The sequence below is a fragment of the Crocodylus porosus genome, unplaced genomic scaffold (genome assembly GCF_001723895.1).
Source record: "Crocodylus porosus isolate Cpor-Errol unplaced genomic scaffold, CroPor_comp1, whole genome shotgun sequence".
NCBI lineage: Eukaryota > Metazoa > Chordata > Crocodylia > Crocodylidae > Crocodylus > Crocodylus porosus.
Genome location: NW_017728912.1, coordinates 34,535,320 through 34,559,815, shown reverse-complemented (window position 1 = coordinate 34,559,815; position 24,496 = coordinate 34,535,320). Strand labels below are relative to the sequence as shown.

Below are 24,496 nucleotides of genomic sequence, written 5' to 3'. Positions count from 1 at the left end.
GACTATCCAGTCTTCTCTTGAAGATTTTCAGGGTAGGTGATTGCACCACTTCTGGAGGGAGCTTATTCCAGTCTGGACACCCTGACTGTGAAGAAGTTTTTCCTGATGTTGAGCCTGAAGTGGTCTTCCAAGAGTTTGTAGCCATTATTGTTTGTTTTTTGTACAGGAGCAGATAGAATTCCTTAGAGACATGCAATGTTCTGAGACATGCATATTTAAAAGATGCTCCTGAATTAATGGGAAGAGTTGATCCCTAAGTATATGGAGTATAGAACAGGGTCTCCTGGATTCTATTCCTGGCTTTTACATTGATTCACTGCATGACTGAGCAAACCATTTCACTTTCTTATGCCTTAGTTTCCATATTACATCCTGGTACGATGGAGAGGCTGATACCCCCCAGCTTACTAGGACACTGTGAAGTGAAGGATCTGTGAGATCCTTGGGTGAAAGACACTCTATTAGGTATTAGGCTACAGTATTAGGGTTATGGACAGCCTGTGTGAGGGTTGGGGAGGTTCCTCAGAGTGCAATTGTGATGGAGTTGTTTTGCTCAGCCTGGGGAGGAGGATGAGGAACTGCTTCTTCAGGCAGAGATTATTTCCTACCTCAGCCATGTCCAGTTTATGCTGCCTGGCACACTAAGGTGAAGGTTGAGGCTGTGACCCTGACCTGTTCTCACCCCCCTGCACTAGGGTGACCATTTTTCAAAGATGGAAAGATGGGACACAAGCCTATCTCCCTTCCCCCACCGCCCCGCAATGGCACAGCCAGAGCAGAGCTGAACTAAGCCTATGGGGGGTGTGGGTGAATGCAGGCTGTCTGCTGTTGGCTCGGGACTCCTTTTCTTTTCTTTTCTTTAGGCTGAAGAGTCCGAGATCCCTCAGCCTCTCCTCATATAGTTTGCCATGCAAGTCCCATATCATACGGGTGGCCCTTCTTTGGACCCTCTCGAGCTTTAGCACATCCTTGTTGAAGTGCGGTGCCCAGAACTGAACACAATACTCCAGCTCCAGCCGCACCAATGTTGAGTAAAGCGGGAGAATCACTTCTTTGGTTTTACTGGGGATGCATCGGTTACTGCATGCCAGAGTTGTATTGGCCCTAGTGGTTACTACATCACATTGCCAGCTCATATTCATGCTGGGGTCTATTGTTACCCCCAGATCCCTTTCATTTGTAGTGCTGGTCAGGTTGGCATTGCCCAGCCTGTAGGTGTGTTGGGGGTTCTTCCTTCCCAGATGGAGCACTTTGCATTTCTCTGCATTGAACCTCATCTGGTTCTGTTCCGCCCAACATGCCAGCCTGTCTAGGTCTGCTTGTATATGCAGCCTATCTGTGGGTATGTCTGCACAACCCCATATTTTGGTGTTGTCCGCAAACTTGGCCAATGGCCTTTTCACCCCCTCATCCAGGTCATTGATGAAGATGTTGAACAGCACTGGGCCAAGTACTGACCTGGGGTCCACCACTGCCCACATCTCACCAGGACGATACCAGCCCATTCATTTGGACTCTTTGCGTCCTACCCTGCAACCAGTTTTGCACCCACTTGACAGTCCCACAGTTGGGCCTGATATCTTCCAGTTTTCTGATCAGTACCTCATGGGATACCAGGTAAGAGGTATCTTGGGAGCCCCACTCTGCCATGGCAAGGCACCCTTTACCCACCTGGTAGTAGCAGGGGGCACAACTCCACAGCATTGCCCCTGCTGCTGCTGTGTGGGCTGTGGGCGTCACACCATGGTGATGCAGCCAGTGTGGAACTCCTGGTAGTGGCAGCACTGAGCCTTTCTGCCTTTCTGCACCAGGTCCCACCTGCTGGGCCACAGAGGCCCTAGGGGGAGGGCAGCAGGGCAGGGAGCCCCAAGCCTGCAGCGGGCAAACCACATCCACTCCCACCCCATGGACAAGTCTGGAGGGGGAATGTGTCCCCCATGTCCCTTCCCCAGGAGTTCATGCAGCAGTGGGGAGTTGCCCCCACCCCCAGTGCCCCCTGAATTAACCGCTAGTGCTTCCATCGCATGCCCCAGTCAGGCTCCGTGACCACACATTTCCACCTCAGCCCTGGGCCCATGTGCTGTCTCAGCTGGGTAGCACCCTCAGCCCCAGCTGCCAAGCCTGCCCCACTCCCTCCCTCACCATGGGGGCCTTAATCTATGCCCCCTACCTTTGCTGTGCCCCTGTTCCCCCTGTTCCCCATAGACTTGTCTTCAGGGAGCTGCTCTCCACACTGCCTGGCTGTATTCCCAGCCCCCTGCATCCCGCTCCCTCCAGCCCCAAGCAGCCCTTTGCAGGTTGGAACACTGCTAGCCCTCAAGGGGAAATCCACCATTTCCCACATTTTTCTGCGGCAAACTGAAATCCGGATCCCTGCACACAATACTGGGGATATGGGACAAATGGTGTCCTGGAGTCATTCAGCTCAGAACCGGGACTTGATGTTCCCATTTTGGGACTGGCTGTCCAATAAGGGTTGGGTGGTTACCTTACCCAGTGCACTTGCACATAGAGTAGGGGGTAGAAGGGGTTCCTACTGCTCTCACCATGCCTGAACATCATCACAGTATATCCGATATGACTGTGCAGAGGGCATGGACTTGAACAGCTCCAAAGAACCTGTAAAGAACCAAAGCCTACTATTACTCTATGGCTTTTTAAGGGAAACCATGGGCCTTAGCTTGCTGCCACTGAAATCAATGGCAAAACATTTCAGGATTTCACTCTGACTTAATGGGAGCAGGGTGAGGCCCTGGGTTGTCAACTTTGCAGTATTGCCACCTCTGGACATTCAGGCATCAGGCATTACTTTTTGTTCTGTGTTGTTTTGTTTTGAGAAGGGAGCAGGTGAAGCAAATCTTTTGGTTGTTTTTTTCTTTGTTTTTTTTCGGTTTCTGGGATTTTAGTGGCCACACATTCAAATTTATTGCAATCGTGAAGGACAGTAGCTTTTTTAAAAAGATACTTTTTTGAAAAACATGAAAACTGAGATTCTTTTGTTATCTTGACTCCAGGAACAAAACTCTGAGGATACCAGTAAATACTTTAAAAAGTCAAGTCCCTGGCAAGGGGAGGCAGGAATATAATCCCATCTAGGGGCCTGACCTGAGAGGAGAAGGAGAGTTTGCAAATACCTGGCACTGCTTACTTTGAAGTGTAAAAGTCTTTAGAGCTCTTCAAAGTCAATCTAAGGCCAAGAATAGAGCATTACAAAAAATAAACCTAAAACCATAATATGTGAAACCAGGGTATCTAAACACATGCTTAACTTCTGAATGTAAATGGCTTGATTCCAGAAGTGCTGGGCAGGAGCAGGATGTAAAACAACCTAGAATTGTTCTCTTGGGGACTAAATAGTTCTAGAATATTAATGGTTGTCAAGCTTTGATTTTGCTTAATGTCCACTGCATAAACTGAACTGGCCTTTTTTGCATATTTTTCTTTCTGATGCTTGCATTTCCCTGTAGCAGGGTTTTTTTTAACTTCTCCTTGATTGCAAAAAAAGTGACTGAAAGAAACAAAGATCTGAGAACCAAAACTCCCTGTTGGTTAGCCTGTACTTATTTTTAACACCATGAAAAGTGGGGCTCACCAGGCATCTAACAGCTGGTACAGAAGAAAGCACCATCTGAAATTTAGATAGGAAAGCTTTCCAGATAACATGGTATATAGAGGGAGAGATAAAGGGACAAGTTCTGTTCTGACAAAGATGCAGCTCCACTGATTACACTGATGTTTGTATGGGTGTGACAGACAGCACCGTTTAGTCAAAAAAGGCAAAAGGGAAAGTGGATGTAGGTGTGGCTGACACTCATTCACCCCCTACCTCAATAGGGAAGCCTCTCATGGAGGTACTTGCTATATCCAAGCCTGATGCTCTTTTGCACTATCTCAAAACAAATCTGTGCTTACCCCTGCTCTTCTTGAAGTGCAGGACAAAACTCACAGTCTTTAACTGGTGCAGAGCCAGGACCACAGTTAGCAAGATCTACAGTAAGAGATAAGATCATGTGAGTTAGCTTATCTAGAACAACAAGTGCCAAGTGCATACTTCACTGACAATATCTTAAATGTGGCTCAGCCTGGTAGCATAGGCTGGTGAGTAGGGTGGGATTTAATTGGGATCTGCTCCTGGCTTTCTCCCTCTAACTTACTTGGTTGTGCCTCCCTTTTGTCATGTGTAAAATGGGCAGCAATTGTATAGTCCTTTTGTAAAGGCCTTTGAGATCTATGGATGAAAACCTCAATGCAAAGGTGCTGTATAAGAACTTTTTAATCGTAAAAACGGGGTTTTGTGTGTGTGTGTTTTCTAGAGATCCAGGGTATTTTAAAGCCTTAATCAGAGAATGAATTAACATCCCAAACAAGTGCCAATAAAAGCCTTATACTACATAGCACCAGCCTCTATTGGAAATTAGCCATAGATTATAGTTAGGTATGGAAAACCTGTCTGACAAATATGTTGGAGAGTGTTTTATTGTATTTTGTATTTTCTTTCACCTGTAGCCAGGTATTTCAGCCCTCACTGAGTCAATCTTATTAGGAAACCTGCAACTCCTGGGCTTTTGTCATAGCAGAAACTGGGCTTAGTAACTATGGGGGTGCCTTCCAGTCCTGTGTTCGTATGAATCCAAAAATAAAGATGTTAGAAAGTGAAGGAACATGGTGCTAGTAATGCTGAGGCACTTCAGGGAATGAGTCAAATCATAACATGAGGGGAAATACCAGTGGGCAGGGCTCTGGAGAGATGTTCAGGAGGAAGCTGCAGTTCTGTTCTCAGCTCTACTCCTGGCCTGCTGCCACGTCACTTCTTTGTACCCTCTTACACTTTGCACTCTTTGAAATGGGACTGGCTCTTTATGTGCTTGTACAGCACCTAACACAAGGAGGCTGTAATTCTAAGGCTTTTGTGTTACACTGTAATAATAGCCCAAATAAGTGGTTTTATAGTCTGATTTATCAGGACTAGAAGCAGGACCCGTGTCCCCTTGCTTCCTGGGGAATGATCCTATCTCAGAATCACAGAATAGTATGGCTGGAGGGAAGTCATCTAGTCCAACCTATGCTGAAGGCAGGATCATCCATAATTAAAGTCATCCCATGAGCGGAGAGAGGTAGTTAGCAATGTTCATTTGAAGTCAGGCATCTGACAAAAGCTTATCTCTGGCTTAGGTAGTCTATAAGGTACAAATCTATCCTGTCTTCTGCTTAAATCATCTCAGCTAAGTGTCTTAACCATGTCTCATGGTATAAAGCTCAATTTCCTAGCCCAGTGTGTTGCTATAAAAGCATCTCCAGTCCAGGAATGAATAAGTTGCACAGCTTTCTGTCAGCTTTATGATATTGTTATTTCCTGATGAACCAGCCAAATAAAGCCTGTAGCAATTGTTCAACCCATCTGTACAGACTTGAAAGAGCAGAACTGTTCTTTGAGCATTTGGCCAACCGTAGTATCTGGTTTCAAAACCTCCAACCACACCTTACACCAGTGTTAGTGTGAGCAGGCTGGGCTATTTATTTTAGGAAACAAATAGCTCTATCATTTGCACATACTCTTATAGGCAGATGACACCCCTCTAACCCACGTTCTTCAAAAGAAGAGAAAGCAAGATGAAGGTCTCTTTGTTACTGTGGGGAGCCCTGGCACTTTTCTTGGGGGCCATTCTTGCAGCAGGTAGGTGAGAAATGATATGAAGGCAATTGAGAATCATGTTTCAAATATCAGTCTTACAGTTGAACAAGTCTGCTGAACAGCCATATACTGTTAATGATCTTAACAAATAGACAAAATCAAGGCTCAGTCTGCTAGAGCAGGAGCCAAAGCCCAGGAAAGTCAGATTTTAGTGGACTTTTGGTGAGAGTTTGTCTTTGTCTTCACCATGATGGTGGGAATTTTTAGTTTCCCATTGCAACGCTAAGAACGATCACTAGCAACTCAATAATCTCTTATTGTAGAGATTCTGGAGCAATAAACAGAGAATCCATATGGTTGCTCTTCCTCCCAGATGTGAAGCTGACAAACAGGACTATTCTTAGCTAGAATTAAAGGCATCTTAATGTTTCTTTATGCATGTAACTGACTGCTACAGAAGGGCCTGATTCTGATCTCATTCTAGTTTTACACCATTCAAACCTAAATGGAGTTACTCCTGATTCATACTGGTCAACTGAAATCTGAATCTTGTCCACATAGATGAAAATAATTGAAAGAGAGTAATTGTTGACTATTTTGATGCAATTTCATAACGCAGTGGTGTAGCTTCAGTTACATTAAAGTGGTTAAGATTCACTGGGCAAAATTCTGACTTATGTCTTACCTGACTGAGAACAGTACTACCCCCATGACCCGCTATGTCTTATGTTTTTTCTAATTTGACATCAGTAAGCATTGCAGTTCACATGATGGGTTGGTTGGTTAAGAGTATTGCTTTCCACGAGGTGTAATAGTGTATGCACAGTTCACAGGGAAGTCAGTGGGAGTGAAGAGCATCTTTGGGAATGTGATTTGGCCCCTTTGCTTCACAGTTAATGCATTTGGATCAAATTAAATCTTTTCTTGCTTTCATAACAAAAATAGCTTAAAATCCAGCAAGAGTGGGAGCAGTCAGTTTGCACTTTATTTGCACTTTAATATGCTGCAGTTGATTATTCATTGAGTCCTGTTCCCATATAACATAGCAACTTAAAAGGTAACCCACTATTCAAAAGAAATGTTTAATCAAAAGCAGCCTTTTATGGGGATCCATCAGGAAGGAAGTGTTATTGTCCATTGATCCAACTATGGAATATTTGTCCAACCTGCAGCTAATTAGGAGAACATTAGTAGAGTTCATAGGAACTGTTTTCCTTTCCCAAAGAAGCCTTCAGTACCTTGTCAGTACATGGAGGTGTTGTTTATCAAGCTCAGGTATCTTGTATGGTGGCTTATTTTCAATTATGCAATTTGTAAGAAGATTTAAATTTCTAGGAATTATAGAGCTCCTATTGTTAAATACAATTATATTTCTGTTATATGCTTTCTTACACATTTGCAAAGGAAAGTTTTCAGAAATGATGCTATAGTACATACAATCAGTAGTGTAACCGAAGGGGGCAAACAAGGTAATTGCCCCAGGCACCACCTGTGTGGAGAAGCCCAAAAGGGAGAAAACATTTAAGAGCAGGGGCATGAAAAAGGTGTAACACACTCCAGAGCTAAAAACCCCTCAGGGAGCTTTGAGCCATGTTAATTTCTTTCCTGGTCTAAAATTCTTTGAAGCAAACATTATTTATTAGAAACGATGCTGCCAGTTTTCAAAACAGCAGCACACACAGCTGGTTTATTAACTTCAGCGTCCCTTTGTTGATGCATCTTACAAAGTTTTGGGGTTGTCTCACATTTTGAGATTACCAGAGAGAAAGGCAGCTAAAATCTGTGACTTGCAAGACTCGGGTCTTCAGTATGTATGTCCCTAAAGGCTGGCAGATGGCATCAGTCAATGTTAAGTCTGCTACAAAATGTGTTCAGAATTGGGGGATCCACTGAATATCAGTCCTTTGGTAACTTAGAAGATGTTAAGTGTGTGAGTTAAGTCAAAGTAGGACTTAAGTGGGACTTAACAGACATGTAAATTTTGTATTAGTCCTCTGCACTTGGTTGACTTTTACCCTGATTTCCTATTCCTCTATTTGTGCTAAACACTACAGACCAGCCCAGAAATCTCAACTTCCTTTCAGTGAATTGCTTAGCCTTGGACAATGTCTCAGGATCTGGAAAATTTGGCCAAGTGTCAGAGCTCCCATGCTTAGTTGAACTTAATGTGAGCTCTCTACTCCACTTCTAAATGAAACTTCAGCTGTGTTTTGAAACATTGCATTTTACTGAAGCTGCTTAAATATCAGAACTTTGTTTTGACTCTTTTTGAATTAATGTTTTGTTCCAACGTTTTCAAAATGAAACTTTTTTTTTTCAGTCTGCTTTCTTTAGCAATTCACCTGAAAGAAACAGAGGCTAAAACGGTTAAATAACCTGAGAGGTAAACAGAAAATTTCATTTTGGTAAATGAAACCTACTCTTGAGTTTATTTTAACAACCTATGCAACAATAGGACACTGGCAGCCCTTCTCTCCCTGCTTTAACTGTGGTAGATTTGAGTGCTTTTGGTGGCTTTGAGTAATATGCCTTGTAGCTGTGCAACAGGGTTGAGTGTATAGTTTAAAAAATAAGTTATACGAGTGGTCAGCAAGCTTTTGAGGGTGTGGGCCAGGGTGACCCAGAAGCAAGAGGGTGGGGTGCTTGGTAGGACATAGCCACTGCTGCCACTTTTCTTTATCATGGCAGAGGAAAATGACTGCCACTGAAGCCTTCCACCGCTGAATGCCACAAAGCCCCACATCTGCAGGACTGATCAAATGGCTGTGCAGGACAGATATGGCTTGTTGGCCCATAGGTTGCTGACCCCTGGGTTAGAGAAGGACTTGTATGAGATGGTTTGGATAGAGATGATCCTGCCTTGAGCAGGGGGTTGGGACTAGATGACTTCCTGAGGTCCCTTCCATCCCTACTTTTCTGTGATTCTGTGATAAAACATTTTGTGGGGTTGATCCAAAAACCATTATTTTTTTGTTTGAAGAAAAAAAAGAATTCTACTTATGTTTGATCCCAATATCTATTTTCCTGAAATTTGGTATCAGATGTTGCACTGGGAAATCCCCCAGCTCTATTCAGGGGCTGTACAAATGCCAAAATGCTGCCCAAAGGGTTCAGAACTGCCACTGGGCAATGGACACTAAATGAGCCCTCTCCCTCTGTTTTAGAGGAGCAGTTGTGAAACAGGAGGCCCAGACTGGTTCTGACTATATTGCCAATCATGCCTTTTTTTAGAGGGCACTGTCACTGTAAGGGCAGGCAGAAGGCAGATGGGAACCAGTTTATTTCCAGTGTCAGATGGTGGCTGATAAACAGCCTTGTGATGGCAACATTATTCAGACCTCACTGTGCCTCTCTGCTTCATTTGTATCACAGTGTGGTGTAAAACACTGTTTCCTGTGGAGCAGAACATCTGGCTTGGCTGTGATTGAGGCATAACACAAGGACATCCTTTCTCCTGCTTTGCTTCGTATTTCTCCAACTTTTTCCACAGACCCCTCATTAGTGGATTCATCCCCTACTGCCTTCTTCTTCCTGTCTGACCGAGTAGTAGGTGCAGGCCACACCACATTTGAGACTGAAAGAGAGAAAAAGGCTCAGTTTTCCCAGAAGATCTATGCATCAGCCTTGACAACAATCAGATCATGAAGAGAACCTGAAGTACATTTCATCCTTGTGTTCTGTTGACAGGATACCTGGGAATAGATATCAAGTCATGCAAATGACAAGACTTTTCTATCTTTTTCTAACTCAGTCTGTGTTTTGGCAGGTTACGAGGATGAGGAGTGGGACGAGCATGTCCTGGTTGATAACAAATGTCAGTGTATCCGGGTGACCTCTAAGTTTGTCCCTTCCAAAGACAATCCTCAGGAAAAAATCTTGGAGAGAAACATCCGTGTAATGTAAGTGGCAGACAAAACTTTATTTTGAGAAGGTAAAGCTGAGGTGGCATGTCATAGCCAGCTCCTTGTTTTTGTATCTGCTCAGCACATTCGTTATGAGAAACCCAAGTTTTCCTTGTGGCCTGCTCTTCATGCAATAATTCAGATTCTATTAGCTCCCATCTAATTCTCTTGTGGCCTTTGGCACATAGAGGCAAGTGACCCATGTCACACCAAATGGATCTATTTTACCAGCTGAATTACATTCGCATGACGTATATCCCCCTCCTTACAAACAGTGGTTCAAGAATATTTAAAGGGTTAGAGTAGCTGTTTAAAACATGCTTTGAAGGAGATAAGAACAGCATATCCAGCACTTCTATTAGGGACACCGTCTAGCTTAGAGCATAGGATCTAACAATCCAATAGACCCCAGGTCCGACAGACCAGCTACTGTCTTATCCCTGGGAAAGGATTAATGCCTGATGTTTCAGGGAAGGCCAAACCCCTGGCTGCAGGTAGTTGCCAGCACACACTGGGCATGTCTACATGTATGAATTTACTGTGCAGTAACCAAAATTACTCCACAGTACGGGCATGCATCTATATGTGCCTGCCTGTACTGCACAGTAAATCTGGTGACTTATGCCAACTTGAGTGTAAATTTGATACCTGCATCAGGCTCATGGAAGCATCAGTGCACTTTAATGCCTGTACATGTAGATGCTGGCCTGTTCCTGCTTATTGTGCAGTAATTTACTGCACAGTAAATTTAAGGTGGTGTAAGTGCACATATAGACACTCCCACAGTGTCTGAATCTGCTTTCACATAAGCCTCCCACTGACGTGGTGGGAAGGAGGGGAGGCAAGCTGACTGAAAAGGCAAGCTTGAGGTCAGAGGAGTTTAAGAGCAGTAATGAAACTTTATTGTTGAAAAAGGCTGTGAATCACATGGGTGTTGGTGAGTCTAGCCTCTACCTACTTGGACATGCCTTGATATAATTTCTGTGATCAGCAAGACTTGTGGCAATTGTTAAGTTACTAGTATTACAACAGTTTGTCGTGCTTTGATATCCCCCAGTCTTTCCCTGGTGGTTCCTAGCAGTGGTGTAGAAAAAATCCTATTGCACTTGCAGGCACATAGAAGCTAAGCTCAAGTCTAACACACAGCAAGCAAGTATTTGAAGTTTTGTTGGGAGCAGAAGTAGAAAGTTTGCAGATTTCACTTGAATAATTCTCAGGAACTTTTATGATTTTCTTTTCCCTCACCTTTTAGAGTCCCACTGAAGAGCAGACAGAACATCTCTGACCCTACCTCTCCACTGAGAACCACTTTTGTCTACCGACTGTCTGAACTGTAAGGAATTTTCTTTACTGCATTCATGTTGTAACATTACCTCTCCATATCATGGACAGACAGGGAAGTTATGGCAGAGGGTCAGTGGCTGGGCCAAGGTTATACAGGAATTCTGCAACAAGGCTTGAGAACAGACCTCAGTTTTCCTAACTTCCAGTCCTGCATCCTGGTCAGAACAGGGTCTTTCCTTCTGAGATAATGAAATCCTACACTTCTTAATTCACAGTTTGGTTAAAGACAAACATTGAAAAAATCCCTGTGTAAGCTGTTATTTTTCATGAAGACTGCATTGTAAATGTAATGATTTCAGAGTTGCAAACTATCGTGACTTTCTCTCAGGTTTCACAGCACTTGAAGTTTTACTTAAGCCTCAGAAGGCAAGTGCTTATAGGAAAATCACAGTTTTCATTTTACATGAGAGCATATAGACCCTCATATTGCAGATAAAGTCCTAACATGACCCCAGCTCATTTTGAAAGCTCAAAATCAACATGGCACATATTGGTTGTCCAGTGACTTGTGAGGGTTTCACCCTACTGCTGTGTGCAGCCCTAGAGAATTTGGTGGCTTGTCCTAAGCCCTAGAAGGCAGCAGAAGCTGCCTGAACACATTTGTCAAAGTAGCAGTGAGGACTCAAGGCTCCTCAGTGCTGCAGCCTCTTTCCATGACTAACATATACCTACTCAATCTGTCTTTCAGCTGCAAGAAATGTGATCCCACAGAAGTCGAGGTGGGCGGCCAGATAGTTACTGCTCCGTCAAACAACGATTGCAGCAATTCAGATACGTGCTATACCTATGACAGGAACAAGTGCTACACCACAACCTTCCCATTTGTCTATGGTGGTCAGACCAAGCACATTGAAGCCGCCCTCACACCAGCATCCTGCTATGCCGATTAGATCACTCCAGTGCTGCCATGCTGCCTGTTGAAACTATGCCCTTCCCCACAAAAATACTTTTACATTAGTGCCCTATTAGCCAGAGAAGCTGTCAGAAATATCAGGGTAATGCAGTGCCTGTTCCTGACAGTTAATGATCTTCATGAAAAAGGTTGCTGTACTTCCATGGTACTTGTCGGTGATAAAAGATTCTTGTGTTACTTCCCTGGCCACTTGTTTCAAAATGAATAATTAAACCAATTATGCTTTGGGAGCGAACTCCCACACTGTGGGCCAGATGCTCAGCTGGTATAAATCAGCAAGATTCCACTCCCACGCAGTGGACCTATACCAATTTATACCAGTTGAGGATCTGGCTGTAACATCATTCGATCCCTTGTTAGGCAAAACTGTCAAAGTCAATGGGACTTTTGCTAGAATAGGGGATGCAGGACTTGGCCTTCTCAGTGCATAGGAACAGTGTATCCAAGGCAGCAGGCAAGTGTTCATATTCAGATTTCTCCCCTCTCTTTTCCAAAACAATTTTTCCAGTATCTTAGTTATATTAACTTAGAGAAGACCTTTAGCTCAGAGAGTTAATGCTACTACACACAAACTCTAGACCAGTGCATAATTTGACATAGCCTCTTTTTTGTATTCCTTTGGAAAACCCCAAATGATTTTACATAATCTAGAATAATCCTTTGCAAACTTTAACCAACAGTGTATTATATTACAGTTTAATTTTCAAAGATAGCAGATTTGGTGCTATCATAAACCAAATGCTATCCCACTATAAGATAAGAGGGAAAGCAGTAGAGTGGGTTTTGCAAAGACAGGCAGATTTGAATATCTAATTTTCATTAAGTTTTAATGAGTATCCCAGTCCTTTATACATTTTTGAAAAAATCACATCTTTAATATATCCTGACCTGTTTAAAGAAGATCGAGTATGCTGCAGCTCTTAAGTATTTTCAAATAATGTCAAAACACCCAATATTTTAGGAAAGATTAATTAATCTTTGACTTATATTTCAGAGATCAAGCTACCAACCAAGGGTATTTCACAATTGTGAAATTATCAGTACTTGATAATTATTAATGTTTTTCTCAATTGACTTGTCCCTGTAGAGAACAAATTATTTTTCAGTTTGAACAAATATCTGTGTCCTGATATCTCCATGGACAGATTTCTGGGGCTGCATGGATCTGATGGCAAAAGCTGGGTGCTCGTTAGGGGTTTATTCCAATCTTCCACATCCCTTTCTTTTCTCTTGTTTCTACATGGAACTTCCCCAAAGAGGCTGATATTGTATTGTACATTACATTGAATGTATTATACCTGGTATTGTCATTAGACAATTATGTATGCAAGTGCATAAATTGTACAGCATTACATTGAGCCAGGCTGGTACATTCCTCACTGTTTTAAAATTTGGTTGCAGGTCCCTATGCTATCTTTCAGTTTAAATTGTGTTGCAATAAAAATAAGGCAAGAGCTTTTTACCTGAAACTTCAGCTTTGTTAGCAAAACATAAGATATTAAATAGATTTTTTCTCTTGCATGTATCTGTGTGGTGAATTTAAATGGCAATAAAGGTAGAAATCTCACCTACTGATTTTCTTCCAAACTTCAAAGAGAAGAAGAAGAAAAAGAATTTTCATTATGTTCATGTTATAATTAAATTAAGTCCATACAGAATACACGTTAGACATCTGGAATTGCATTAAAGTATTCCTGTGATGGAATTTGCTCAACCAGAGGACACCAAGATCAGTATCACTTAAGTGGGAGAGTGGTCAATGTATGATTGGAGGCACTATGACTTGGTGTGACTACAATTAAATATACGGGCACTGCGGTCCACCTGCATGCTGTAAATTGAAGGATCGTTGTCTGGCATATTAGAGCTGTATAGTAGGGAAGGGGACCTATAAAAGCCCAAAACAGTGCTGATGGGAGCTAACACTTCAACAGACCCAATTCATATGTGGGTCAAGATACGAGAGAACATGGGGAGGGTGACTTACTTGTAGGAGTCTACTATAGACTCCCCCCATCAAGAGGAAGACGTAGATCAGGAATTCAATAGGGAATTGGTTGAAGTCGCATGCTCTTGATGCTTGATTATCATGGGGGACTTCAACTTCCCTGACATCTCTTGGGATGAGTGCACAGCCAAATCTGACAGGTCACGTAGCTTTCTTACGTACATCGATGACCTCTACCTAACACAGCAGGTCTGTGCACCGACTAAGGGAGAAGCATTGCTGGATCTGGTCCTGGCCAAGGGGGAGGACCTGGTGAGCAATCTGTGGATTGAGGGGAAGCTTGGTGACAGCAACCATGACTTGGTCACTTTAGTTCACCAAAGAGCAGGCAAACCCCTCAGTAAAACAGGTCCTTAACTTTGGGAAGGCCGACTTCTGCAATCGGAGAGAATTGGTCAGTCAGGCAATCAGAGGTTATACCCTGCCCCCCACCCCCAGAAAAGAGAGTACATGAGGAATGGTTATTGCTCAAAAACATAATCCTTGAAGCACAGTGCAAAGCCATCCCTTCTCGCAAGAAATGCACTCAATGAGCAAGGAAGCCCCTATGGCTGAATAAGGAACTTTTGGACCTCATTAAGCTCAAAAGAGTAGCCTATCCCAGCTGGAAAACAGGAAGCATTACAAAAGAGGATTACCCTGCACTCACCCGCACCTGCAGAGAGCAGTCAAGAAAAACCAAGGCAGAAACCGAACTTAGGCTAGCTATGGGGATCAAGGACAACAGAAAGTCCTTCTTCAGAACTGTGGGAAGTAGAAAAAAGAACAAGGACAGTATTGGGCCCCTGAGAGATCCAGTGGGGCAACTGACATCAGATGCCCAAGAAAAGGCCAATCTAAATGACTTTTTTGCATCAGTTTTTCACCCTCCCAAGAGGATCACACTGCCAGGAATGGCACAAACCAATCCAGAAATGGGTAACAAGCCCAAAATTGATGTGGATCAGATGAGGGAACACCTTGGGAAACTGGCCTTTCACAAGTCTGCAGGCCCAGATGGAATGCACCTCAGGGTCTTGAAAGAGCTGGCAGACATCTTTGCATTCCCCTTGGCAGGGATATTTGAAAAATTGTGGTGCTTGGGTGAGGTCCTGGATAACTGGAAAAGAGCCAATGTGGTCTCTATCTACAAGAAAGGGAGGAGGGAGGACCTGGAGAGCTATAGACCAATCAGTCTGACGTCTGTCCCTGGAAAAATCCTGGAGAAAATTGTCAAAGGATCCATCAATGACAGATTAATAGAAGTCAAGCTTCTAAATGCCAGCCAACATGGCTTTGTGACTGGCAGGTCTTGCCTGACCAACCTCATCTCCTTCTATGACCAGGTAACATAGGCCCTGGACAAGGGAGATGATGTGGATGTCATATATCTGGACTTCAAGAAGGCCTTTGACCTAGTTCCCAATGATGTCCTCATGGTTAAGCTGGGGAGCTGTGGCCTTGATCATCTTATGATCCGATGGCTAGGCAACTGGCTATGGGGTCAGATCCAAAGAGTACTAGTTGAAGGGAGCAAATCAACGTGGCACAGGGTTACCAGTGGAGTCCCTCAGATCTCGGTACTTGGGCAAGTACTCTTTAACATTTTCATCAGTGATCTAGATTTAGGGAGTCAGATGTGAACTGGCCAAGTTCACGATACCAAATTATGGGGGAGGGCCATTACACTGCAGAACAGGCTTGGAATACAGGCCAACTTGAATACATTCTCAAGATAAGCTGACCAAAACTAGATGGCCTTCAATGCGGAGAAATGCAAGGTGCTGCACCTCGGTAGGAAGAACCCTCAGCGTACTTATAGGCTCAGGAGTGCTACGTTCACTAGCACCATGACCAAATGGGACTTGAGGGTCTTGATTGACCACAAGATGAATATGAGTCACCATTGTGATGCAGTGGTGGGCAAAGCTAACCAGCCTTGGTGAGACCACAGCTGGAGTACTGCATCCAGTATTGGGCCCCCCATTTCAGGAAGGATGTGGAGAAGCTTAAGAGAGTCCAGAGGAGAGCCACTTGTATGATCCAAGTCATGGAAGGAAGGCCGTGAGGGACTTGGGACTCTTCAGTCTGGAGAATAGAAGGCTCAGTGGGGACTTCGTGGCAGTATACAACTTCATAAGATGGGTACATCAGGACCCGGGACCTGTTCACCAGAGCTCCCCAAGTGATAACAAGGTCTAACTGCCATAAACTCCAGGAAGGCTGATTTAAACTAGACATAAGAAAAAGGTTATTTACAGTGCATGTATCCAGGGTCTGGAACAGATGCCCCCCAGAGGTGGTGTAAGCACTGACTCTGGACTCCTTCGAAAAACAGCTGGATTTATTTCTTTCTGGGGTCACTTGATCCCAACTGATTTCCCGCCTATGGCCGGGGGGCTGGACCTGATGATCTCATGAGGTTCCTTCCAGCCCCTAATGTCTATGAAATCTATGAATCTATGAACTCTGGAACATGGGATACCTTGTTAGAGTCAGGGTTACAAAAGCTCACTAGAAAGACTCTGCTATGGTGCAGGAACTGTGAAATTCCCAACAGTAAAATGCATTAAGGTAAAACTTGAAGAGAATTGGAGCTTATATATAGCGTACTAACTAGATAGGAAGGATTAGGGTGTTGGTTTAGGACATGGGAGTTCTGGATTCATCCTCCTGATCTCCCATATACTTCCTGTGGCACCCTGAAAAAGTTTCATTGTCCCAGGTTTCTTTAAGGTTAGTTGTTACCCGTAGCACAAATAGATGTGCGAAGGATATCAGGGCAGCAGCCCTAAATGCCACATATGTGGGGGGATGCAAAAGCAGCTACTGCTATAGTGGTACCACAAATGACATGGCAGCAGCCAGAGCTGTTCTGTGTCATGGCTGCCCTGGGCATAGAGTTGCCCTGCTATGCCTCTGACTGGCACTGAACACCCAAATCACTGGGAGTTAGGCACTTAACCTTTAAAAATCTGCTCTTTAGCCTCTTAGCCTCAGTTCACTGTTTATCAAATAGGGATAAGAACACGTCCCTTCCTTGTAGGGGTATTGCTAAAATAAATGCATTAAAGATTGTGAAGTGTTCAACTAATAAGTATTCATGGGGGCCATAATGAACTTGCCAGACAACTATGGTGAAAATAATAACATGATATCTATAGTTATTAAAAATAACTGAAAATGAAATAACAGCCCACAAATATATTCAAAATAATCATGGAATATCAAAGCATTGTGAGGTGTTAGCTGGGGGATTCTGGTGGATTTTAGTGGACTCTTATGGCACAAAGCAGCTCCAACATCTTGAAAACTCAGTAATAATTGTTGCTATGCAAAAATGAGCAAGAAACTCCTCTAAATTAGTGTAAGAGCAGCACGTCCTGTGTGCTATTTCTATTAAACAGCTTAGGAGAAAGCACAAATTGGTTTCAATTATTGTGGTTTCTGGCCCAGTTCTTCTGAAAAGCAGGACAATCACAAAGGACAGTGAATGAGCCTACATACTTCAGGGTACTTCCATCTCATTTACAAGCAACATAATATTGCTTCTTCAGTGGAACATAATTATCATGGAAGCAAAGTTGACTCCCACATCCCCAGATTCATATTGGGACACAGTCTGAAGAAGCAATTAATACCAGAAGACTCTAGTCCATGGAGGGAAAAAAAAGCAGAGGGGAACAAGAGATTTGTGCTAGCAGTATTGCAGGATAAGGGGAGGAACTTCCAATGATATCACTAGAACAAAGTTTTTAAGAAAGCAGAATAAATTTCCCCATTTGTTTATTAGAACATAAGCCTAAATGCAGGGGGTCCATAATAGGTTTGTGGGCATGCTCCCATCCCATCTAATCTTACCTCCTAAGACTTGATATCACATGTAGCTCTTTTGAGTTGTTTTTCACAAATTATTCTAACTTGGCCAACTACCCCGGTCAATCCTTTGCACAGCTTGTGCTAAACCTTGGCATTCACTGTACATCTTTTAACACATGGACAAGCTAGTATGGCCTCAGCTTTCCCATTAGCTGCCCCATACCTCACAGATTTGATAGTATGGACCCTGCTAGGCTTTGCCTCCCATTAATGGTTCACCAGGCCCACTTCTCATTTTGATCCTTGTGATTTCCTTACCTCAGGAGGAGAACTGCACCTCCACAGTCTTATATTTTAATAGACTCTTATGCTAAGTACAGACAGTCAAAAAGCCCGAGGCTGAATTGATTTGGTCTTTGCAGTTTAGTCTAAGTTGCAAAGATTGAACCAATAAACAAATGAACAGATGTTCACTTTTGATTCAGGAAATGCAGCCACATGCCTGCAGTGGATCAGGCCAGAAGCCAGGGGCTGCTAGAGCATGGCTCTCTGGCACATAGCCAGCATGGGCTGTGTGTTCGCTTTCTCTTCCTGCTGCCCCCGAAGTCTCTGGGATTTGCAGTCCAGACTCACAGCAGCAGGACTCTGCAAGGTTGCTCATCACTTCCTCTTCCTGCTTCCAGGTACCTCTTGGATTTGTAGTCCATAGTTGCAGCCAGCATGAAATAAGCAGGCGGGGCAGCTCTGTACTCAGGGGAAGGGAAGTTTAACCCCCATTCCTGGCCCCAGACTCCAGCAGGGGTTTTCCTGGGTGGGGCAGCAAGCCAGCCACCACTGCTCCAACTAGGGAGCAGAGGACCAGGGCCATGCCTGCTCTCTGGAACAGACAGCCCAGCTCAGCCCAGGGCTGCAAAATGATGGGATGCTGGGGGACTCTGTTTTAACTTGAACCAGGAAGGGGTCTGGGACAGAAGTTTAATTAACTGGTTTGACCTAAATCAGTTAAGTCTGATACTATGTTCAACCAGATTTATCTTAAACTAGTTTCAGCCATTTTGAAACTGGTTTATATGCACTGAACATCTATTCTGCTACAGGTTTACACCAGTTTCTGATCACTTAAACCAGTTTATGTGAAACTTCTGTCCCTAGCCTTAGAAGTCCCTTCCTGACTTGCCTCATATGGCACAGACCAGCTGTCTTCCCCAGCCACTCAGGGACAGAGGGAAGAGTATGAGGGGCATTGGCTCAGTCAGTTCTTCTGTAGCAGGAGCCCCTTATTAGAAGCAAGTGAGTGCAGTGCTGTAGGGAGGCTAGCTGTGAAGTGGTAAGCCTGTTGCCTAAAGAAACAGGCAGCAGGTATAAGTGATAAGCATGGGACCAGTTTTCCCTGATAAAAAATTGCAAATTCTCTGATAACCCCCACCCAAATCTGTGTTTAAACTGAAAGGTCCCCCCACAGCCCCCACGGCCTTGCTGGTGCCCCTCCCCCCCAGCCCTGGTGGTATTCTTCACTCCTCCCACCCAGTCCCTTGGCTCTGCTCCTGCCCCTCACCGCCCCCATCCCCCCAGCCCTGCTGGTGCCCTTCACTCCCAACCCACAGTTTCTGTGCCCCCAGCCCTTCTGGAGGGGCCCCCCAGCTGTCAGGGCTATGGGGATAGGGACCTGGGTCTGTAGCCCCTTGCCCCTGGCAGCAGGTGGTAGCTGTTGCAGCGAAGCAGAGCCTGGCTCCCCCCACTGCTGCCTGCTGTCTGTCTGCTGTCTCCACGGTGGCGTGCACTCCAGGCTCCCTTAGAGGGAATGCAGGGCTGAACCATCTCAGAAGGACTTGTAAACTGAGGCAGACAACAGGTTACTGTATCCCCTTCTAGCCTGGACCCTGGTGTAAGCCAGGAAGGAATTCTGTTTCATAAAGGGGTGGCTTCTGGGTCCTGTTCTACATTACGGCTTCTAGGACATAGCAATGTCTGTAAGTAGTGTGGGTTTTTTACAGCTTTTCTATTACCAGCAGAAGCTTGTTTATGGCAGCATAAGCTGGTTTGTTGGGACAGATGAACCAATATACTTTCCTTACATCTAACCTGAGCACAGTATCTCACAGGGCATGTCCAGACAGGTGTAAATCGTGCAGCTAAAGAAAGAGTCTTGTCCCTGGATGGAAAACTCCTTCAAGGAAAAGACCACTTCTTTATGCCCAACAGACCCTTGAGCACATAATGCTGTGGCTCTTAGCCATGCTTAAACAAAGTAGTGCAGCAGGTGCACCTGCTATCTCTAGAATGCAGTAGCATTTTCCAGGCAGACTTTAGGGTGACTGAGCAGCTAGGACAGTAAATTCCAGATGCATATCCACTAATGCAAGTCTATCTCAAAGTGCTCTCAGACTAACAATTTCTGTAAAGGGAAACAATCCACCTATCTTCAAGCTTACAGTTAGGGGAGCTCTCCAAGCTCCAGCTGGAGGTATTCTGACCATCAGGAGCTCTCTAGGAGGTTTTTTTAACTCCTGTTGTTTGTAACTAAGCCAGAGTTTTGCATTAATTGACAATTGTGGAGGAGGAGCCTTCTCTCAGCCCCTCATGTCTCTTCAGATGCTCCTTCCTATGGCCTTTTGAAGACCCCTCCTGTGTTCCAGTAGCACTGATTGCAGCAAGCGTCTTCAGAAGGAACTAAAATAAAAAAAATAAAACCCTAAGCTCAATTGCCAGCAAAGCACTTATATGAATGGCTGTTGAATTTAAAAACAAAAACAAACTCTCAGCCACAATAGAACAAAAAACCAATGAGCTTGACATTTTATCTGTGAAGATATATGTATATGTATCTCTATAAGATAGGATTCCAGGATTTAAGTGGTAGGATTTCAGACCCAATGAAGTCATCTCTTGCCTGAGTGCCCAGGAGAATGAAGTGATCAATGTGTGCACATCTACCACTTGGGTAACAGCAGTGCAAGCTTCCCACATGCTTATGTTGCCATTTAAGTGTCCTGACCAAGTGGCTGCAGAACCATGCCAGGGAGACCTATGTTTCAACTTATCTCTTGTCAGCAGAGTTTCAGCTTAGTATTTTTTTTCTAGTGAGAACTAGCCTATCAAAACTGTCACACATCTGAAGATTCAGATCTGATATGAGTTGTCTGGCTGTATAGAGCTGAATCAACTTATATTAAGGTGTAAATCTGGCCCCAAGGCTAAGAGCGATGTTCTATAATGTCACTTGGCCTGACCTGGAGGAGAAGAGTGCTATAGCATGACAGAGCTCTGATGTGCTGTATCCTATTGTGTAGATTGGCCCTGTAGTCTGCACTCTTAGGTACTCCACAGCAGGAAAGAATTGCGGGGAGGTTGGCTGGTGGTACACCCATACCCACCCTTTGATTCTTGCTGCTCTGAAAAATTAAAACAAACTGCAGGGGAATCTGCATTTTCATTTGGGCAGAGCTGAAGGAGTGGATTTACTTTATCTGTCATTATTATCTACTTGATTGTTGCTAATTTCTTCACTCCAAAGGTGTTAACAACCCATGACCTTCCACTAATCAAGCTATCCTTTCCTCTGCAATTATCCTGTCATCTGCTTCCACTAAAGTTTCTCTGCTCACTCCCCAGCCTGTCCAGTAAAAGTGTGCTGCTACCTAGGAAGCAGTACCAGGTGGCTTTGTTCCTAGGGGATTCAAACTCATTGGGCACACCTACATGTGTGCTTTAATGTGCATTCGCCTATTTTAATGTGCATTAAAGTGTCCCCAAAACACACCCTTTTTAGCTAATGTGCATTAAAATAGGTAAATGCGCCTTTTTTCTAGTACCTCACAATGGAGGTACTAAATTTAATGCACATTACTTAAAGTGCATTAATGTAGACATGCCTGTTGCAAATCAAAGGCAGGGAAGGGAGGAGAGGAGCCAGGCTGAGGTTGAGCTAATATTTTTGTGCTGCAGTGGTCAGAGGCAGGGAGGAGTTGCAAAGGTGAGGCAAAGTAAGTTCTTACAGTGACCTTTTCCTGGGTTATTCATTGCAGCAGATGGGGAAGACTGTGAGAGGCTGTACCAGCAGTGCAACCAGGGCAGCATAATGCTGGCCTAGGTAAATCTAGAAGGATTGGTCTCCCTGAGTGAGAGTGCTGTCAGTGGTTGAAGTGATTTATTCAATCCCAGCCCCAACCCGAACCCCAACCCCAGCTGTTTATTTCTGTGTTTGAGGATGGAGGACAGAGGAGATCAACTATGGGCATGCTGTGGGGTGGGAGGCTAGTAGTGTGGAGAGTGGTGGTGGAGGCAGTTACAGCACTGTCCCATGGTCAGGGACTATGGTGGGGGACATTGTTTGGGAGTGGTTCTGAGGCAGATGGGGACCATGAAGGGCTGGAGTGGGGTCATAGGCATCACAGGGCTTTTGGGGATGGGAGAAGGACTGTGGAATAAAGAGGTGTGGGGTAAGGAGAAATTGGGGTGTTAGGGGGTGTAAGCAGAATATGGGGTTTGGAGCTGAGGGGTATGCTGGAGGCTGTGGGGTGAAAGAGACTGTCAGAGGGGTTGGCAGCGAGATTGTGGGTGAGGAGGGCCCAGGTGGTGTGAAGGGCTGCAGTGAGAGTTGGGTGCTCAGAGGAGCAGGGGAGGGCTCATTGGGGTGTGAGATGGGGGGGGACGGTGGGGTCTGGGTCTTGGGGCACAAAGGTCTGGGACTGAACATGCAGGATATGTGGGATAACAGGGGACAGAATGGAGCCAGGGCCATTTGAGGTGGCAGGGGTAATTCATAACGGGCAGTAAGGATCACTTTGGAGCCATGGTAGAGTGTCTGGGACACCCACACGTTGGGTGCAAGGAACAGTTATGTCTGCGGCCAGGTTTGGGGTAACAGCTATACTTGCCTGGCACCAGGTGCCTGCCCTACCCTGGAACAGTAAGCCCCCCCACCAGTTATTTTTTATCTTGACTTAGATTTTAAACAGAGTGATATAGCCCTAAGCCCCTACCATATTAGTAAAGTGTCTAGTTTCCTTCTAATTGGAGAAAAATATGCATTGCATTACATAAGGATGCAGGTGATATGATGCATCATCTTTTCAAAATGCTGGATCTGCCCATGGTCCATAATGACTTACCTCAGGCTTCCTGCAGCCTTTCCTTTCAAGGAATTCCTTAAAAGCATGTGTCCCGTGGAGCGGTATGACCTCTGCCTCCTAAGAGAATTTCCAGAATTAAGTTGAGGAGCTCCGTATGCAGGGAATATTTTAAATAAAGTACACTTTTGTTTATGCCTACATCAAACCAATAGACAATGCAAAAGGGCATTTCTATGACACTGTCACACATGCTAGGTAACCATCAAAACTTTAAAGTATCTGATTTGCTGTTTACATCAAAATTTGGCAACTTTGCAAGAGATACTTTGCGGAGGAGGGAATTAGGCTTCCTTACAATGTAAGTGATCACTTGTAGATGAATGATGGATTTTCTAGTGGGGGTGTCTACATGTACAATTAATGCACAGAAAGCTTACTGCATGTTAAAATACTGTGCACTAAGCTTTCCCTGAGGGGCGGGAGGGGTGGGAGCAGACACCTGCCAGAAGCAGCCAATGGGTGCATGTTTAGAATTTTTCTGTCTTTTAACTGTAAACTATTCTGGAGTAAACCCATCAAGCAACATTTGCACATGTAGATGTGCCTGCTGATAACCTAGTGGATTCTCTGAGGAGTAGTGTAGTGAGACTGAGCTCTGCCCAGTTAAAAGATAGAAAAATTCTGCTCTGCTTTCTGTAACAAGTGATATTCCCCCAGGCTACATGGGCAAGTCTGCACATACATCCTGGAGGTGGCTGAGGACTGTCCTATTTTGGGCAGACTTTCCCATGCAGCCTGAGGCTGTCTGGAAACCGTCCTGGGCAGGGGCAGGGGCAGGGGCACGTCCCAGCCCCATGCCACGATTGGGCAATTATGTCACAGAGCTTGGAAAGAGCTGCAGGGTCGAGGGGAGGGGGAGGGGGGCAGGTCCCAACCCCCTGCTCCAATTTGCCCGTGGGCCAGGTAGCAGTGAGTCCCCAGCTGTGAAGGGATTCCCAGCCGAGCAGGGGGCTCGCTGCTACATGGCCCACTGGTGGATGGGGGCAGGGGGCTGGGACCTGCCCCTCCCCTGCAGCTCTTTCCAAGCCCCCTGCCCCTGATTGGGAAGCTGGGGCCAGGAGCTACCTGCTGCTGGGACAGGGGGACATTGCACCCTCCTGGGTTTTGCCACTGGAGCCCACCCGGGCAGCAGGCATCTCCTGGGAGCAGGGAGCAATCTCTGGTCCAGTGCTCCCTGCCAGCCCCTGGGCTAGCACCCAGGGGGAGCTTCCAGCTTCCCCTGGCTGCTGCAGGAGGCCAGAACAGGGCTGAAGGGAGTGGGAGCAAACTGCTGCCAGGAGTAGCAAATCTCCTCCTGAATCTGCACATGTGTAGGCTCCTGCCCAGGCTGGGTTTTAGGGGTGTGTGAAGTGGGCCCTATTCGATTTGGATTTGGATTCAGCCCAAATTGGGGACAGTGATTCGATTCGTTGATTTGGATCACTGTCCCTGATTGGATTTGGCCGAATCTGAAGATTTGATGCTGATTTGGAGAATCAGTAATTTGGACATAGCCACAGCTTTACAAGTTTTTTCTACATACCTCGAGGTACTAGCGCGACTTGTGAATGCTGTGATGCTGGGGTGCATGGAGTGTTCTACAGGAGTGCAGGGGGGCCCCTCCACATGCTCAGTGGCAAACCCGGAAGTGGACCAGAAGTACTTCCAGTCCACTACCAGGTCTGCCGGGGAGTGTGCAGGGGGCCATTCCCCCTGCACCTTCCTTCTGCTCAGCAATTGGCTGCAGGGAGACCCCGGGTTGGATGCACCCACAAGACCCAGGAGGCA

General features: G+C 45.1%; 2 protein-coding genes across 3 annotated transcripts in view; one reads left to right on the top strand and one right to left on the bottom strand.

Moving 5' to 3' along the window:
• The first annotated feature begins 3,332 nt into the window (after positions 1-3,332).
• JCHAIN (joining chain of multimeric IgA and IgM) lies at positions 3,333-13,362 on the top strand. The gene is made up of 4 exons (XM_019534262.1): positions 3,333-5,674; positions 9,399-9,531; positions 10,787-10,867; positions 11,567-13,362. The coding sequence occupies exons 1-4, from the start codon at positions 5,611-5,613 to the stop codon at positions 11,766-11,768; spliced, it is 480 nt and encodes a 159-aa protein (XP_019389807.1). The 5' UTR covers positions 3,333-5,610; the 3' UTR covers positions 11,769-13,362.
• Positions 13,363-19,555: 6,193 nt separating this feature from the next.
• The window catches only part of LOC109309483 (protein FAM47E-like), a 26,291-nt gene continuing 21,350 nt past the window's right edge, over positions 19,556-24,496 (bottom strand). For both annotated transcript variants that reach the window (XM_019534261.1, XM_019534260.1), the window contains exons 7-8: positions 22,709-22,786; positions 19,556-20,267 (exon numbers count right to left, since the gene is read on the bottom strand). In XM_019534261.1, the coding sequence (XP_019389806.1) occupies positions 20,136-20,267; positions 22,709-22,786 (210 nt within the window). In that variant the 3' untranslated portion in view covers positions 19,556-20,135. The remainder of the gene's footprint in view (positions 20,268-22,708; positions 22,787-24,496) is intronic.